The sequence below is a fragment of the Pseudoliparis swirei genome, chromosome 16, assembly GCF_029220125.1.
Source record: "Pseudoliparis swirei isolate HS2019 ecotype Mariana Trench chromosome 16, NWPU_hadal_v1, whole genome shotgun sequence".
Classification (NCBI taxonomy): domain Eukaryota; kingdom Metazoa; phylum Chordata; class Actinopteri; order Perciformes; family Liparidae; genus Pseudoliparis; species Pseudoliparis swirei.
Genome location: NC_079403.1, coordinates 22,586,381 through 22,605,112, shown reverse-complemented (window position 1 = coordinate 22,605,112; position 18,732 = coordinate 22,586,381). Strand labels below are relative to the sequence as shown.

Genomic DNA, 18,732 nt, shown 5'->3' with positions numbered 1-18,732 from the left:
GTCCACGTCAACATCAATAGAGAGAGTTAGCACATCCTTAAGTAGCATTAGCACTTCTATGCTACGCTAGCTCCTGAATGTGTACCGAATGTAAACACAAATTAAATGGAGGCAGGGTTCCCAAAAATGTAAATGTTTCTTAACCCTTGTGTTGCCTTAGGGTCATTTTGACCCGAATCAATATTACACCCTCCATTTTGACCCGATTCAATGTTCACCCTCCTGCCAGCAATTAAAACCTCAGAAAATTATTAGAATTAATATTGTTTCCAAGTTTAAGTGATGTTTGTTGAAGAACACCGACATTAAACATTGAATGGGGTCAAATTAATGTAATATTGGTCAAATGTTAAATTAACTGAGTTATGTCTCCGTCTCTTAACTTTTAGTTTCTTTTAACTCGTCTGTTCTGTGTTTTTTGCTTAAAACTACGTGTTTCTTATGTTGTTATGCTGTCTTCTCCAGGTCAGCCTCGAAAAAGAGATTTATAATCCCAATGGGACTCGCCTGGTTAAATAAAGGTTTAAAACAATTATAATAAAAAAGTGCTAGGTTCAGAATAATTTCCTCTCCAAAGAGAACACGTCTTAAATCAGTCAACAGAAGCCCAGAAAACCCAGAACTGTGTGATAATTCACAGACAATAATTTAACCTTTTTAACGTTTTACATGGCAGTAAAACGTAATAATGTGAAAATGAAGACAGTTCGGGGCTCTGTCTCCTCCATTTTAGTTTATTTTAACGTGTTTGTTCTGTTATTTTTGTTTTAAACTACGTGTTTCTTGTGTTGTTATGCTGCCTTGTCCAGGTCACCCTAAAAAATAGATTTTTAATCTCAATGGGACTCACCTGGTTAAATAAAGGTTTAAATAATAAAAAAGCTGCGCTTGCTTTTTTCCATGATTATAGAGCAGCGTAACTCCTCCCACTCCGGCCGTCTTTAACTAAATACATTCTAAGTCAACCGACACTTGTTTGTTTCATCGAAAGAACTAAAACAAAATAAGTTCCCCCTAAAAACTATCATGCAAAAGCACCAATTGAAATCTTGTATTTTCCAGAGGAAAAAAAATTTAAAATTAAAAATCTTAAATTGATTAAAATGAGCACCTTATGGAGTAAGAAGTGTCACCTCTTCCTACCCCCATCAACACGAAGCCTAAAAGCTTCTACTTCACGCTGACGTCAGCTCATCTCGGTCCTCTCCTCCCTTTCTGGCCATCTCCATCCAAGAGGTTCAGAGTTTCCTACTTAAGAGACCGATTTGGAAAGTTCTGGAAAGGATCTAAAAAGATTTTTTTTCAAGCTGCACATGAGTGTGTGTGTGTGTCATTGTGTGTGTGTGTGTGTGTGTGTGGCATTCACAAGTATGTACATGTACATCGTAAAAACCTGCCAGCCTGTATAGTGTGTACATGTGTGCATGTACTCTCTGTGCGCATGTGTGTGTGTATGTATGTGTGTGTGTATGTATGTGTGTGTGTTGCTCTGAGCAGGGGGGTCCCAGAAAAGCGGAAAGCTGGCATGGAGGACGCCTCCACGCGGCCAAGCCACTCATCTATTCTGGGCACCCGAGCCCACGGTAATACTACCAGAGGAGGACGTGCCTGTGTGTGTGTGTGTGTGTGTGTGTGTGGTGTCCTCTGGGAAACGGAGTTCACTCAGGTGTCAGCGAGCTGCGAGTGTGTTATGTAACTGCATCGTAACATGGCTTCACTGCAACGGGGGTGACACGCAGGAACAAATAAACACAAAAATAAGGTTATTCTGCGACTGAAAGACCATTCCCGTAAAAAAAAATAGTTAGTGTGTGTTTATTAAAAAGGAGACGTAACTGTCGTCGCAGTTTTTTCGTTTGTATATGAATCTGAATTTGTGTACCTTTAAAAAGCATGATATAATGTAAATGTCTCATTAATGTCACGGTAATAGCTTCAATAAACCCACCTGTCACCGTTTTGGTTTTCACCGGGCTGCTGGCGTAGTCCGACGCCTGATTGGACGGCTCCTTGGCCAGCGGAGCGCTCCCGGCCGACGCCTCGTCCTCTCTCCTCTTGGCCGCGGGCGCCGAACCCGGAGTCTGCAATGACATCAAAGCCACGACAGAGCGCCGGTGAGGTCACAGGGAAGGAGACGCGCCGCGTTCGGTGGTGTGACGCGATGAAACGGTCCGTTAACGGGGGGGGGGGGGGGGGCGTTGGTTCTTTATCGCTCCTCCGTTGTTCTGCGTTAGTGAGGCCGCGACCCCGGAGATAATTTTAGACTTTAGAGACGTGGGTTCGGAAAGGTGACGCGATGCAATGCAAGGCAGAAAAAAAGGGAGGTAGAGAGAGAGAGAGAGAGAGAGAGATGCGGTGGAACACAACAGAGGCCTCCAAGACCAACACGGAATAGTGACAGCACCATATTATTCTTGAGCAGTCTCCCATGCTGCTCGTAGGCCGCACACACACACACACACACACACACACACACACACACACACACACACACACACACACACACACACACACACACACACACACACACACACACACACACACACACACACAGACAGGCAGTGCGGCGGCTTAAAGACAGAAGAGTGGAAGGTCAATCTGAAATAAGAAATAAGGAAACCCCATTAGCATCAGCGCTAGGCTATGATGCAGCTGCACAAGGCTGCAGGCCAATGACACACACACACACACACAAACAAACACACACACACACACACACCGTTAGCTGCTAGCTGACGGCTCAGCCATTGAAGCGCTGGGAGCCGTTCCATGTCGAGCACCTCTAAAAATCTGCTAGAGGGATGTTAAAAAATACTCTTTATTAGAAAATAATAATAAATAATAGAATCTGTATTCTAGGTTTTTACCTCCGATGCTTTTAAGGAACATGCTACACGCTCCAGGTGGACCTCCAGGTACCCTCTGGTGAGCGGCGATGCAGTGTTTACGTCAAAGGCTTTTATTGTGAAAGGTAAGAAAGAAAGTAAGCGAAGCCGCGAAAAGGAAAACTTTCCGCGCCAACGGTCCGTTTGGCGTGGATCCGTGACGCCACGACAACACGCCGGTGAGCGGGGAACACGCGACGCGGAGACGACCGGAGACACAAACACGTCTCCGTTGGTTTGGGAAAGAGAAAAATAAACTAATTCACTTTGTGCACTTCATGGAAAATATTTCAAAGCTCTTTGTTAAAAGTAGGTACCTTACCCAATGACCATCGCTCATTCCTGATGGATGACATCGTATGAGCTAACTCCTTCTACACACACACACACACACACACACACACACACAAACACACACTGAGGAGTGGTGAAGACAGCCAAGGCAAAATGCCTATTTGCTTCTCTCTCTCTCTCTCTCTCTCTCTGGAGTCCCTGTTTGCGACGCTGCTTCTGTCTCATACTCGTCTTACACACATACACATTCTTCTTCTTCTTCTTCTTCTTCTTCTCTCGTCCGTCTGTCCTTCATTCGCATCACTTCCCTGCCATCCTGGCCCTACCAGTCCCCCCCCCCTCCCCCCCTTCACCCCCCCTCCCCTCCCTTGTCCTTCACAGGCTGCTGTGTGGCCTTCAGCTGAAGGTCTACATCGGGGCCAGGCCTTGAGGAGTGACCCTGACAGGCAGCTGAGCGAGCGCACACACACACACACACTCACTCACACACTCACACACTCACGTGCGTGTGTGTGTGAGTGTTTGTCACACTGGCTGCAGTTCAAACTCATAACATCTGTTTACCCTCGTACAGCAATAACCTCCAGATGAAGGAGTTGGTGCAATCAACTCCCTCTCTCTTTGTCTGTCACACACATGCAAGTGTATGCACACACACACACACACACACACACACACACACACACACACACACACTGACAGCCCTTCTAAACTGCAGGAGGCATGAAACAGAGCGCAACTTGTTAAAACAAAACAAAAAGTATTACAATATGATACTTTAATGTACTATATCTTGACGTACCTTTATGGGGTGAACCTGTGCTATGTCGTTGGCAATAGAACAGAGCGTGTGTGTGTGTGTGTAGTGTGGGCACAGAGACATTCAATGTCTATAACCATCACCGTGACCCCCCCCCCCCCCTGTCAAATAAATAGAGAGAGAGGGGATGGAAGACAGACAGCCGAGCACACAGAGAGAGAAAAGGAGAAGTGGAGGGAGGGAGACGTTGACGATGCCTTCAGGGTCACGCGGCTGCTTGTTCTCCACGGAGTGTGAAACATGTTTAAATGTGGTAAACAAAATGTAAAAAGAGACGTGTGGATGGGGTACCTGCTGCTGCTGCCGGCCGGCCCCCCCCCTGTGCGGCTGGTACAGCAGCCAGGTGCAGAACACCGGGTCCACGTTGACGGAGACGCCCTGGACGCTGACCAGCAGGATCGCACCTGGACGGAGAGACAAGGAAAAGACACGCGGGAGATTTAATAATGACGCTCGGAAGAGGATGGCAACCAATGATGATGATGAATCCGCTGGCTTATATTTTCGAGCGTCTTCCTTTCAAAAAATATATTCATTATTTTCAAATTAAATTTCCAGGACTTAAAAAAAAAAAATTGGGTGATTTCTTTTTTTTTGGGGACTTTTCCAGGCCTGGAAATTACTACATCTTTGGATTGTATTTTTAGATTATCCCTTGTATTTATTGTTTAATCTTAATAACTATAAACAGGGTTCACACACATGTTGACCAATGGATTTCCATGACCTTTCAATGACCTTTCCATGACTTTAAACCACATTTCCATGGCCTTAAATGACACAAATGAATAAGAGACGATAGTTTGATAAAAAGAGTAAATATTTAGATACATGTTTATTCTTTTTATCAAACTGCGTAAATGAACAAGACAACATTTCCATGACTTTTCCACAACTGTTGTGATAAAAAAGTATTTTCAAGGACATTTCCAGGCGTGTAAATAATTTTTTTTTTAATTCCATGATTTTTTCCAGGTTTTCCAATGAACCGGTGATTAATTCAGAGAATCCAAGAGGAGCGCGGAATGAAGGAGAAACTCTGCCACTGCAGTTATGATGCGGATCGCTGCTGCAACCCACGTCAGGTGACAGAACGGCGAGGAGGAGAGTGGTCCCCCCCCCCCCGGTGACCCCGCCGTTTGTTGCCAATCGCTCCGTTCAAAGAGAGGCGTAAGCCAAGGAAAACATTTTCTCTTGATCCGTTTCTATGAAACTCGAGAGCCCTTTTCTCCGGGTTTTGGTTTACTCTTAAGTAATAATCTCCACCAACAATAAGCGGGGCCCTGAGGTAATGCGTTAGGATCCGATCAATAATGACTCCCATGCCGGCGGGATTAGCGCCGGGGTCTCCGGCGTGCCGCGGAATGTCCCCGGCACGACGGGCCGAGGATGTTTCAGCTCTAGCGGGACTCCGGGCCGTTTAATGGAGCTTTGGACAGGAACCCCCGGTCTTCTGTTTCAGGCCTCGGGGCGGAAAGGCTGCAAGTGTGTAAGCGTGAACGTGCAAATGTGTGTGTGTGTGTGTGTGTGTGCGTGTGTGTGTGTGTGTGTGTGTGTGTGCGTGCGTGCGATCCGCCTTCCAGCGAAGCCTGATTGCTTGTTGCTTCGCCTCACGTTTTAATGTCTCTCCGAAGCGTGGACAAAGCACAATTATGAACTCTCCCTGAAGACACACACACACACACACACACACACACTCTCACACACACACACACACACACACACACAAACACTTTTGTTCGCTCTCCAACTTGGCAGGAGTCGCTCCCTCCTCCATTATTCCCTGTGAACAATGCAAATAAAACTGTTTCAATTTGCTCCACTTTAACAACATTCAGTGATTTGTAGTCTCAGTGTGTGTGTGTGTGTGTGTGTTATGTAATATAACGTTGTGTATGTGCTAGTGTTTGTGTGTGTGTCTGATCATTATTCACCAGGTGCACTTCAACCCTGGACCGCGGTTTTGTTACTGGCACAGAATCCTTTAGTGGGTGGGTGGGTGGGGGGGGGGGGAAGTGTAGATGTGTGTGTGTGTGTGTGTGTGTGGGGGGGGGGTTTCTCATTGGATCAGGTCAAACTGACTCACGTTTCTCCATTTATCGCTTCATCTGAGCTTTCTAATTGTCTTTCTTCACTGTTCCTCTCTCCGTGTCTCCAGCCTCCTTCATTCATCCTTCCTTCCTTCCTTCCTTTCTTCCTCGCCCTCCTTAACCCCTTCCTCCTGAAACCATACCTCCACCCCTTCCTCGTCATGCTGTCATACCTCTCCATCCCCCCCACCCCTCCTCCTGATGAAGACTCACAACCTCAGCCCTGTGGCTTGAACTCTCTCCACCACAGTGTGGCTGCAGCCCCCCCCCCCTCCATAAGACCCCCAAAAGAGAAACGGGAACGAGGCTGAAGAAATATTCGATTGACTCCAAATCTGCGGTCGACGGGATTTAGGAGCGAGTCGCGGAGCAATAAATCGTTTTTTGCTTCGGAGGACGGATTATTTAAAAGTTACGACGGAGATAAACGAGCAAATCAAAGTTCATAAAACGTCTGATTGGAGACGAGTCGCTCAGCGCACAGCGTCGGGGACGTGCTGGAGCCACGCACACACTGTGTGGAGGACACACACACACACACAACACACACACAACAAACACACAACACACAATAAACACACACAACACACACACACAATAAACACACAATAAACACACACACAACACCATACCTGCAAACTCATGAGGGGTGAAAAAGGTGACAACGGGGGGGGGGGGGGGGCTGCAGGTGACTTTTTCTTTTCCTTTTGTCACCACACCACATCCACGTTGCTTGAAGCCTCAAAGCTTTTAGAACCACAACTACAGTCATTTTATTGTTCTGACCACAAATCTAAATAATGATAATAAACAGTTAAAGAACAAAAGGTCCTCCGCTCTGACTCAGCCCTATAATGATAGTAATAACAAATATACATTGTCATTATATATAATATGGTTAAAGTCATTCATGAACCAACTTACTTTTTTTTGTTGCCTGAACAGTCCTCATGGACTTTTCCCTGAATCTGTTCTGTCTCTACCCGTTTGTCACGATACTCATATTATAACTTCTATACATATTACATACCTGCCATAAATATCATGATACCCGATACCAGAATTCAATACAAAACCATAAAAACAATATGGTACCATAAATACGAGACTGGTATATTTATCTATAATAATAAATAAAACATCTGTATGGTTCACTTTTTACCAACTTTTTCAACACTTAACAAATGACAGTAATATTAGTATTAATACAGCCAGATATGAATGAAACTACATGGAGCCATCATAGCATTGATGATACACTATGAGGCCGTTAGTCTCTGACCAGATGATACACAGTTCATCAGGATGAGCAGCTGGAGAGTTACACAACTTTACAGACTGAAACATTTCACTTCTGGCATCTTTTTATTCTTTAAGCCGAAGTCTCTAAAGCTCCGCCACTTCTCTCGCTGTGAGCTGCGCAGCGCAGTGTGCGCAGACAGCTCGACACGGAGCAGCGCGTGCGCTCTGATCGCTCTCTTAATGAAGTATCGATACTAAAAATATGCTAAATCACATCGTGTTTAACGTACGGGTACTTTGTTAGCATCGCTACACCGTGCAGCGTGACAGCAGCAGATGTAGCGGGCTAACATTCAAGCTAACCTGAACCCCCAAACGCTGTGGACATCTGAACGCTGATTGGCCGAGACGCGACACGTCCATCAAAGATGTTTTATTGCGAAGAGCACCACTCCACACTTTTCTCCGCGTCTCACTGCAATCTCAACGGCAGCGGGCCAGATGACCCCCCCCCCCCCCAAAAAAAACTCTTCGGATCTCCACGATTCACGTAGACGACCTATTTTGAGTTCAAAACGGTGAATTTCACCGAAAGGTGACAAGTTTGCAGGGATGCAACACACACACAGTACACATACACACAACACACACAATAAACACACACACAACACACACACAACACAGACAACACACACACAATAAACACACACACGCAGGTGTCTCGGTGCTTAAACTTCATGCTGCCATGTGGGCGTGGCTTCAGACGCCGTGCCGCTGTGGACACGCCCGTTTGGCTTCAGCCAATGACGGACGCCGTCACTCCACTTAACACGCCCTCTCTCTGGGAGAAACAGAGACTACTCTCTCTCTCTCTTTCTCCTCTCCTCTCCTCTATCCTCCCTATCCTCTCTCCTCGCTCTCCTCTCGCTCCCTCTCTCCTCTCTCTTTCTCCTCTCTATCCTTTCTCTCTCCTCCCTCTCACACTCCTCTCTCCCTCTTTTCGATCCTCTCTCTCTCTATCCTTTCTATCCTCTCTCTCTCCCCCTTAGTTGTTGACACGGCGGCCGGGGACACACACACTCGCCGACAGACGACCTATTAATGTCAAAGGAGGGCTTTCTTCTTCTCCTCCTCCTCCTCCTCCTCCTCCTCCTCCTCCTCCTCCTCCAGAAAGGGAGCGCGGGGCTGCCGGTGTTGTTTTAGGGCCGTCTGACTCCCAGCCTGAGGCTACAGTGGAGAGCAGACTGACCTCTGACCTCTACGTCCTGTCTGCGTGTCCTCCTTTCCCCAGTGCTCCAACACACACACACACACACACCTAAACACACACACACACATACACACACACACACCAAAACACACACACACACACACATCTTTCTGTCCTGGTATTGTCTATTTTTTTAATCACGTTACATCGTTTCTAAAAAAATATGTTATGCAACTTTTTTTTTATTTTTTAAATCTGCTTGTGTTCAGTCTTTGCGAGCGTGACACGCGACGACGAGGTCAGCGTGAGTTCAAACGGCAAGTCTCCTCAGCGGAGACCCAGGGTTCCTGATTGGGGTCAGAGGGGTCACGACCTCGCCATCCAACCCCCCAGGTAGACGACGGGGGTCGCTAATCGACCCCCTCCCTACAGAATCGCTTCATTGCGACACACACACACACACACACACACACACACACAAGTATAGATGAATCTTCCCAGACCACCACAACGGCAATATCCCTAAACACAAACAGATATGCTCTCCTCTTGTTGGTTCGAGACGAGTCTCGCTCCTCAAAACAGAAACAGAAGTGAACGTTACGTAGCTCCGCCCCCGTCAGCCAGACGACTTCGGACAGGTCGGGTTTGACTCCGACGCCAAGTAGCAAAACAAAACATGACGCCAGCGCCGGCCTGCAGGCCTTTAATTGCTTTTCCGATGAGCTCACGACTCGAAGGCGTCCTGGAGCGAGCCTCGCAGCCGACAGGTGCTCTGCTGGTGTGTGTGTGTGTGTGTCTGTTGGTGACTGTGTGTGTGTGTGTGTGTCTGTTGGTGACTGTGTGTGTGTGTGTCTGTTGGTGACTGTGTGTGTGTGTCTGTTGGTGACTGTGTGTGTGTGTCTGTTGGTGACTGTGTGTGTGTGTCTGTTGGTGACTGTGTGTGTGTGTGTGTGTGTTTGTGACTGTGTGTGTGAGAGCTGAAGCTGTTGACACCGCTGTAAAAAAAGAAGAGGGGCTGAGCTGTCGGTGGGTGAGTCTGTCTGAGTGAACATGTTTCTATTTGTATCCCATTTGTTTGTGTAGGCTAGTGAACTCTCTCTCTCTCACTCCCCCCCCCTCTCTCTCACTCTCTCTGTCTCCCCTCTCTCTCTCTATCCATCTCCCCTCTCTCTCTCCCTTTCTCTCTCTCTCACTCTCTCTCCCCTCTCTCTCTCTCTCTCTCCCCTCTCTCTCCTCTCTCTCTCTCTCTCCTCTCTCTCTCTCTCCTCTCTCTCTCTCTCCCTCTCTCTCTCTCTCTCTCTCTGTCTCTCTGTCTCTCTCTCTCTCTCCCTCTCCCTCTCTCTTTCTCTCTCTCTCTCTCTCTCTCTCTCTCTTCTCTCTCTCTCTTCATCTCTTTCTCTCTCTCTCTCTCCCTCTCTCCGTCTCCTCTCTCTCTCTCTCCTCTCTCCTCACTATCCACTCCCCCCTCTCCTCTCTCTCTCTCCCCCCTCTCTCTCCCTGTCTCCCCTCTCTCTCTCCATCTCCCCTCTCTCTCTCTCTGTCTCGCTCTCTCTCTCTGTCTCTCTCTCTCCCTCCCTCCCTCTCTCTCTCTCTCCGTCTCCCCTCTCTCTCCCTCTCTCCATCTCCCCTCCCTCTCTCTCTCCATCTCCCCTCTCTCTCTCTCTTCATCTCTTTCTCTCTCTCTCTCCCTCTCTCTCTCCCTCTCTCTCTCTCTCTCTCCCTCCCTCCCTCTCTCTCTCACTCTCTCTCCCTCTCCCTCACTATCCACTCCCCCCCTCTCTCCCCCCCCCTCTCCCTCTCTCCCTCCCTCTCCCTCCCCCCCCTCGCTCTCTCCCCTCTCTCGCCCACAGGAGCCCAGGGGGTTTAGGAAGGACACGGGCAGGTTTTTCTCAAACTGGAAACAGATCTCGGCCCTATACGGCTCTCACTCCGATGCCGGTAACGTGCGCCTGTGAGGGCTTTTTAAGAGAATCTGAATCTAAGCGTGTGTGTGTGTGCGTAAGTGTGTGTGTGTGTGTGTCTGTCAAACGCGGCCCGGCTGCGGTAGCCTGCGGCCGACAGGCCGGACCCACCTCGTAAAGGGTGACTACTGCTGTGGTGCCGAAACGGTAACAGGAGGGAAGGAAAGGACGGAGTGACGGAAGCAAAGAAACACCTAAACACACACAGAGAGAGAGAGAGAGACGGATTCCCAGACAGAGAGAGAGAGAGAAAACCGGAGATGGAGACACAGAACATGAACACAGAGGACGTATAAAACAGCGGATGATGAGAACGTCGTTTTTTCATAATCTCCATGATAAGTGACGGCAAGGCGTCAGACTTTGGCCAGAGGGGTGGTGTGTGATTTATGGGATGGCTTGCAGTCGGCCTCCATACACGCAGTAAGTCACCCGTCACACGCAGCCGAGCCCGGACAGAGACCCCCCCCCCCAACCCCCCCCGTTTCCCCCGAGGCTCCATCTTCCCTATCTGCCGGGGTTTGGATGGACGGCTCCCGGTTGCTGTGAGGAGTCGTTTCTCTGTAATGTGAACAAATGACTTTCTTTAAAAAGCTGCAGAGACCCCCAGAGACCCCTCCCCCCCATCCCACTGTCGCTTTCCTTGGACCCCCTCCATCGGACTTGTAGCCATAAGCTTCTTGCGAGACTCTCCATCACTGCAGTCGCCCCTCCTCTTCCTCCCACCTGGCCGAGGTCAAACGCATCACTCGCCACAGGCAACACGAGTCTGGTCCACTTGCGTAACACTGAGAGCTTTCCCTGCTGCCGATACGCTCCGCCGGCATTCTGTGATTTTTCTTGGCGGCTTTGAATAACGTAAGAAATGGAGAGAGCGAGCGCACACACACACACACACTAAATACTGGACCAGGTACAAATGAAGCAGTGCACATCCCCAGTGAGGCCAGCTGAGGGGCTGGACGCGGCAGAACGGCAGCTCGGTGGACGAGAGGCCGACAGCAGCCAGACATCATCTGCCTTCTGGTTGAATCCTCAGCCTTCATAAATCCGCATCACTTCTCCTGGTGTTGAAAAGACAAGCAGACGAAAAAAGAAGAAAAAAAAACCCCCGACGTGGACTATAACCCAGCAGCTATCTCACAGAAAACGCTCCATTCCCGTCTCCCTCGGCTTCAAATCACGACGAAGAGGAGAAAGGACTCTAAAAATGTGACCCGGGCCTCGTCGGCGAGATAGCCGGCCCTTCTTTCGCGCGGGAGACAAAACAGAGCCCTGTGCGTTAATGTATCATGACCGTATCCATCACGGACGCGACATGTGCACTGCTGTGTGAACTCCGGCGTGATGCGGGAGGGAGACACTTCTGAGCTCATTAAAACAAACAGACTTCTGCTTCTGCTGCTGCGTTCCCACAGGCGGACCGGGTTGGTTTTGCGTGGTTACCTTGAAAACTCCTTATCGCTGCTATCAGTCAGCTGGCTCATGGGCTTTCTCCGCGGTTCAGGCCGAGTTCTCCCAGTTTGTCACGGGGGGGGAGAGCCAAAGCTAGTTAATGTCTGTCGTTAGCCGGGGCCGCTTCCAAGACATTTTATATTAATTACACCGGAGCAAATGCAAAAAAGGGCTAAACGCTGAGGGTTATTTGATATTGTCCTCTTCAATCATGTTTCACGTACACTTGAGGCAGAAAATGTCTGCTTGGAAGTTATGCCATGACAAAAAAGCGGAGGGGAATACTTTGTCGGATAGATGTGGGTCTTTCATTATCCTGTAATGCTTTTGCAGATGTTGTGCCTGACTATCTGCATGTGTCTTTTCACAGTCATTCTTACGTTGACTTTTTATGGATGTTTTTTTATTGTTTGACCGCTTTAAAGTTTTGAAATATTTGTTTCTTTGTGAGAAAAGAGCTTCCATTCTTTGTTTTGTTTTTCTCTCTCTCTGGGTCACCTTGGAAACTCCAGCTGTATTTGATGTGGATTCCTAAAACTGTTTGGATATAATTGCACAACATTCCCAAAAGAGGCTTTGTAGGTTGTAAAATGTTTGTCAAACATTAATCCAGTAAGGCACATCCATACAAATGATATATTGGTTATTTCATCTTTGCACTAGGCATGTGCCATGGTCACGTGACGATTAAATGGAGTGTTTCTTTTTTTCACATTAAGGGCTTTACGTAACGAATAAACGACATGGACATGTAAATCTTTTTTGTCTCGAGCTTTTATTGTGAAAGGTTGATAAATGACATATTGGTTATTACATCTTTGCACTTGGGATGTGCCGAGGTCACGTGACGATTAAAAGGTGAATTTCCTTTTTTCACATTAAGGGCTTTACGTAACGAATAAACAACATGGAAATGTAAATCTTATACATCTCGAGCTTTTATTGTGAAAGGTTAATAAATGATATATTGGTTATGCCATCTTTGCACTAGGCATGTGCCGTGGTCACGTGACGATTAAATAAAGCATTTCCTTTTTTCACATTGAGGGCTTTACGTAGCGAATAAACAACATGGAAATGTGACTTAAATGTCTCGAGCTTTTATTGTGAAAGGTTAATAAAGAAGGCTTGCGCTGCCTTTGTTAAAAAGATTTTTGGTATTAAAGTTTGCCGTCTTGGTTCGGACCTGGAAGCCCCTCTCGGGGAGGTTGATGTTTCTTTTTTTGCAGCATGATATTTGAGATTTGTTTGAAAGTCTTCACGACCAAAATAAATATATAGTTTTAAAGCTGTTCATCTGGTCACATGACATCTATTGCTTCTGTGCATACTGCAGCCCTCCTCTGTTGCTCTCCTGAAGGCTTCTTCCCCTTTTTTCCCTGTGAAAGGTTTTTCTCTCATATTTCTTGGGAGTTTTTTCTGATCCGATGTGAGGTCAAAGGTCAGGGATGTGTGATATTGGGATGTACAAAAAAACCTGATTTGAATAGTGTGATTCAATCGCAGGGAAATAATCCCCGCCCCCCCTTTCACTCATATCTCTCGCCGATGGCGCTCTGCACTCTCTTCTCATTTCACACCTCCGTCTGCACTCGCCTCTCTCTCTCCTCTTCCCTCTCCGTCCGGAGAGCCGAGCGGCTCCGCGATCCAGCTGTGTTTTCACGCGACGGCGGTGGTCGTCTTCACCGCAGCACGTCTGCCTTCTATGAGAGAGCGCGCGGGACAACTGAGGACGAGACCCTGTCTTCAATTACCTCAGAAGAAGAAGAAGAAGAAGGGAAAAAAAGAAGAAGTCTGTGCACCTTCTCTGCAGAATCTCTTCTTTCTCTCCGTCGGCCCGGTAATGAGCTCGGTGACAGATCAAAGTCCTCTGGCTGGGACTCGGGGGGGGGGGGGGATTTGACGGTCTGCACGTCCAACATGCAAACGGCTGCTCTCCTCTCGGTCCGTCTGTGGGATCTCTCCGTCTCGTCTCCCGGTCTGGCCGTCGTCCAATGAGCATCTCTCGTGTCTGTTTCTGGTCCAACGAGTGAAACACTTCAAACACTCGTCCAAGGTTTTATAAGCGGTCATTGATGAGGCCTTTTTTTGTCGTTGTTGTTGTTGTTGCACCGTGCTCCTCAGAGACCAATAAGAGAGCGTTACAATGTTTTCGCTTCTTCTTCGTGGATGCTCAGTTCGTTAGTTACCGGCTTCGTATATATTTGTTCCAAAGAAAACGGAGCTGCTGCTGCCAGAAAACGGTGGTGGTGGTGGTGGAGAGACATTCTCTGTACACCAGGGGATTTTTCTTCCTCGGAAAAAAACCTTGGACGCGCTGAGCACGGTTCTCGTAAAAAAAAATGTAAAAAAAGAATCCGTGGAGGGAGTTCGTATTTTCTTATAACTAGTGAGAGTGTAGTAAAAATAAATGTAATTAAAGCAATTGATTGTGGTTTTTTAAAAGGGGTGTTTTCACAGAAGCCTGTATGCCAACTCTTGGTCTCTCTGCAAATATCACACTGTGGGTAGTATGACTATACATTACATATTTATTCTGTATTAACCTCGATTACTGCGTCGGCCTCTCACATTCCCATGAATCTGACTCGGAATAATAAAAACACGGGTTATGGAGAGAGAGAGAGAAACATGGGGAGATGTTTTCTATGTGAAAGCGACTTCCATCGACCTCTGTGCGTCTCGGTTTCCGTCCCACAGTAACGCGGCTCCCTCCCACCGACCACCTCGTCCTCCTCTCGCTTGCCACAGTAGATCCCAGATTACTCCTCTTAAAGACAAAGCCTTAAGCGGTTGCACATTTCAACCATTTAGCAATTTGGCCCTAATGGTTTCAGGATGAGCCGCGTTAGCCGCGAAGAAGGGATGGAGAGGAAAGGAAGGGGTGTTGAGCGGCGTGAAACACTAGCTCCGATTGGCTCGGAGTCCCCCGATGCGGCGAACGGGGTCACCGCCGTGTCAGCGTGCGAGAGGGATGAGCTCCGAACGGAGACGGGATGACGAGAACCGACCAAGGAGAAGACGGAGAGAAACGCACAGCAAGAAGAACGAGTGGAGAGGGAGGCGGTACGAGGACGCTTGGGATGCGACTTGTGTGAAGAGTACACACAGAACAAATAAAGGCCGGAAACGGTTCTTCAAAACGATGCCATAGAAGAACCAATTTTGGTTCCACAGAGAACCTCACAAACCAGGGTTCATTATAGAACCATTTCCGTAAGTAGTTCTTCTGATAACCTATAAAGGTGTCTCAAAGAACCATAAAGAAATGGTTCTTTAAGGCACCATTTCTGGTTCCACAAAGAGCCTCTCAAACCAGGGTTCTTTAAAGAACCATTTCCTTAAATAGTTCTTCAAAACCTATAAAGGTGTCTCCAAGAACCATAAAGAAATGGTTCTTTAAGGCACCATTTCTGGTTCCACAAAGAGCCTCTCAAACCAGGGTTCATTATAGAACCATTTCCGTAAGTAGTTCTTCTGATAACCTATAAAGGTGTCTCAAAGAACCATAAAGAAATGGTTCTTTAAGGCACCATTTCTGGTTCCATAAAGAGCCTCTCAAACCAGGGTTCTTGAAAGAACCATTTCCTTAAATAGTTATTCAAAACCTATAAAGGTGTCTCCAAGAACCATAAAGAAATGGTTCTTTAAGGCACCATTTCTGGTTCCACAAAGAGCCTCTCAAACCAGGGTTCATTATAGAACCATTTCCGTAAGTAGTTCTTCTGATAACCTATAAAGGTGTCTCAAAGAACCATAAAGAAATGGTTCTTTAAGGCACCATTTCTGGTTCCAAAAAGAGCCTCTCAAACCAGGGTTCTTGAAAGAACCATTTCCTTAAATAGTTCTTCAAAACCTATAAAGGTGTCTCCAAGAACCATAAAGAAATGGTTCTTTAAGGCACCATTTCTGGTTCCACAAAGAGCCTCTCAAACCAGGGTTCATTATAGAACCATTTCCGTAAGTAGTTCTTCTGATAACCTATAAAGGTGTCTCAAAGAACCATAAAGAAATGGTTCTTTAAGGCACCATTTCTGGTTCCAAAAAGAGCCTCTCAAACCAGGGTTCTTTAAAGAACCATTTCCTTAAATAGTTCTTCAAAACCTATAAAGGTGTCTCCAAGAACCATAAAGAAATGGTTCTTTAAGGCACCATTTCTGGTTCCACAAAGAGCCTCTCAAACCAGGGTTCATTATAGAACCATTTCCGTAAGTAGTTCTTCTGATAACCTATAAAGGTGTCTCAAAGAACCATAAAGAAATGGTTCTTTAAGGCACCATTTCTGGTTCCACAAAGAGCCTCTCAAACCAGGGTTCTTTAAAGAACCATTTCCTTAAATAGTTCTTCAAAACCTATAAAGGTGTCTATAAGAACCTTTTAAAAATGTTTCTTCAAGGCACCATTTCTGGTTCCACCAAGAACCTTTCAAACCAGGCTTCTTTAAAGAAGGATTTCCTTAAAGAGTTATTTAAAGAACCTATAAAGGTCTCAAAGAACCTTCAAAAAATAGTTCTTTAAGGCACCATTTAGTAGGTGATGGTTCTTCGTAAAAACCACAAAGCCTTTTAAAGAACCATTTCAGAACCATTATTTGTCTGTGTGTTCGGTCAGTTAGTGTAGTTCGGTGGATGAGGAGCTCAGTGCTCTCTCGCCGGTGTGTCGGTTAACCCCAACATGTTAAATCCTGCACGAAACTTTGTGTTCTAAATAACAGATACGCATGATAGCTTCCCAAGGACAGTGTGTGTGCGTGCTCTTGTACTTCTATGCCGGTGGGGACTTCGACCTGACTGCAAACAGACCCATGGGGACCTCATTTTAGGTCCCCATGGGCAAACCTCTCCCACGAGCTTCAGAACAGCGTCTAATGTTACACCCCATGCTGTTTTCTAGACAAGATATGTGTGTGTGTGTGTGTGTGTTTGTGTGTTCTGCAGCTTCAGAGAAACAGAGCTCCTCTTCATCTCTGGCCTGTCATTAGCCGCTGTTGAATGAAGCGGAACACTCCTCAGCGACAGCACAGTAAAAGGCAACTCACTTATGATAAAGGACGAGGTGTTTATACCCATCCGAGCTGTATGTAATGCAGTCACACAACACCCGACGTGCACACACACACATACAGACAGAATGTGCGTGGGCCACCTGCGACACGGGGACGTCCAGACGGCCGTCAGCTGCCCTCCGCGTTAACACACAAAAAAAAAAGCAGCGATGAGTCAGCTACTCTAAACACACTTGAAACCGCTCCCTGGACTCGGCTCATAACGAACAGGACAGATGGGGAGGAGAGGGAGATGGAGAGGGGCGATAGGGATGGAAAAAAAGGGAGGAGAGAAGGGAGGGAGAGGCGGGGCAAATGTATGGGGGATAGGGAGGAAGGACGAGAAGCCTTTGAAGGTACAGAAGCAGCAGCTGCCAGAGATGCTGCACGTCTCCTTCAACCTCTAATCTGAGAGTTACCATCAGGACACAGGCTGCGTCCAGGGGGGGGGAGACCCCCTCGCGGTCTAGTTGTCTCTATCTCGCTGTCCAATAAAATAAAATTACTAGTGGAGTCACGAAAAGGTTCAGCCAAAGACGTGAAGACGAGATGCTGACGCACACACAGACACTGTCCGCTGTTGTTCATCTTCCAACAGCACTGCGCCACTCCTTATACACTTGTGTTCAAAAGTTTTGGTTCACTTAGAAATGACCTTATTTATCTTATTTTTTCCATGAAGATAACATTATATTAATCATAAATACACTCTCTACATAGTTAACGTGGTAAATGACTATTCTCTGGTGTTTAATGAAGTCTCTACAGAGGTGTGTAGAGGCCCATCTCCAGTGTTCTAGTGGAACATTGTGTTATCGCCTTAGAAGACCAACGGAGGGGTAGAAAACCCTTTTTATGTAGGCGCAGCTGAAAACAGTTATGCTGGTGAGAGAAGCTATAAAACTGGCCTTCCTTTGAGCGACAAGTTTGAAGAACAAAAATAATATTTCAAATAAAAATCATTATTTCTAACCTTGTCAATGTGTTAACTATATTTTATATTCATTTGATGAATAAGTGTCAGTTTTTATGGAAAACACGAAATTGTCTGGGTGACCCCAAACTTTTAAACGCTAGTGTACGTGCTCTACTGTCCTTTCAGACATTTTTCGGCTGATGAGAATAAGAAGAAGAAAAAAAAGGGGGAGATGACATATTTGGTCATGGCGGCGGGGACGAGTCCCAAGGTGATCCACAGAAAAATCCAACGGAAATATCTCCGTGGAAAATCTTGAACTCGATGAAAATGTTTTTTTCTGTCTCGACTCACGAAACTCACAAAGCAACGAGAGACCGCCCCCAGAAGAAGTGTCCCGAGTCATTTAAAGGAATGTAATGGGAGAGTAGAGAGACTGAAGCTGCTCCAAGCGTCCGACCCCCGGAGTATTGCTCATCATAATTAACCATTTTGTAATCTTCCAAACTCACGCTTTTAGCTGGGCTTTTAAAAAAACAATTGTGAGAAGCATGCTTCGGTACGGTGATAATGAGTTGCCGCCGTCCGCCCGCTCGTGACACCGGGCAACCGGCAGCTTGGAGCGGGACATATCTGAACCATAGTTGTGTAGATGCGTGTGTGTAGAAGGGGGCGTTACGTAAACCTCCACACACAGTGGAGGAATGTAAGCCCCCCCCCCCCTCACTTCCACCACCACCACGTTTTCACTCCTCGGGCCGAGACGCCAGATATCAGAAACCGGAGGACTCCAAAATAATCACAAACAACTT

General features: G+C 46.9%; 1 protein-coding gene across 5 annotated transcripts in view; it reads right to left on the bottom strand.

Moving 5' to 3' along the window:
- LOC130206618 (intermembrane lipid transfer protein VPS13B-like) overlaps positions 1-18,732 on the bottom strand; it is a 401,351-nt gene that overhangs the window by 233,221 nt on the left and 149,398 nt on the right. For all 5 annotated transcript variants that reach the window (XM_056434667.1, XM_056434665.1, XM_056434669.1 and 2 more), the window contains exons 20-21: positions 4,291-4,403; positions 1,949-2,081 (exon numbers count right to left, since the gene is read on the bottom strand). In XM_056434667.1, coding sequence (XP_056290642.1) covers positions 1,949-2,081; positions 4,291-4,403 — 246 coding nt within the window. The remainder of the gene's footprint in view (positions 1-1,948; positions 2,082-4,290; positions 4,404-18,732) is intronic.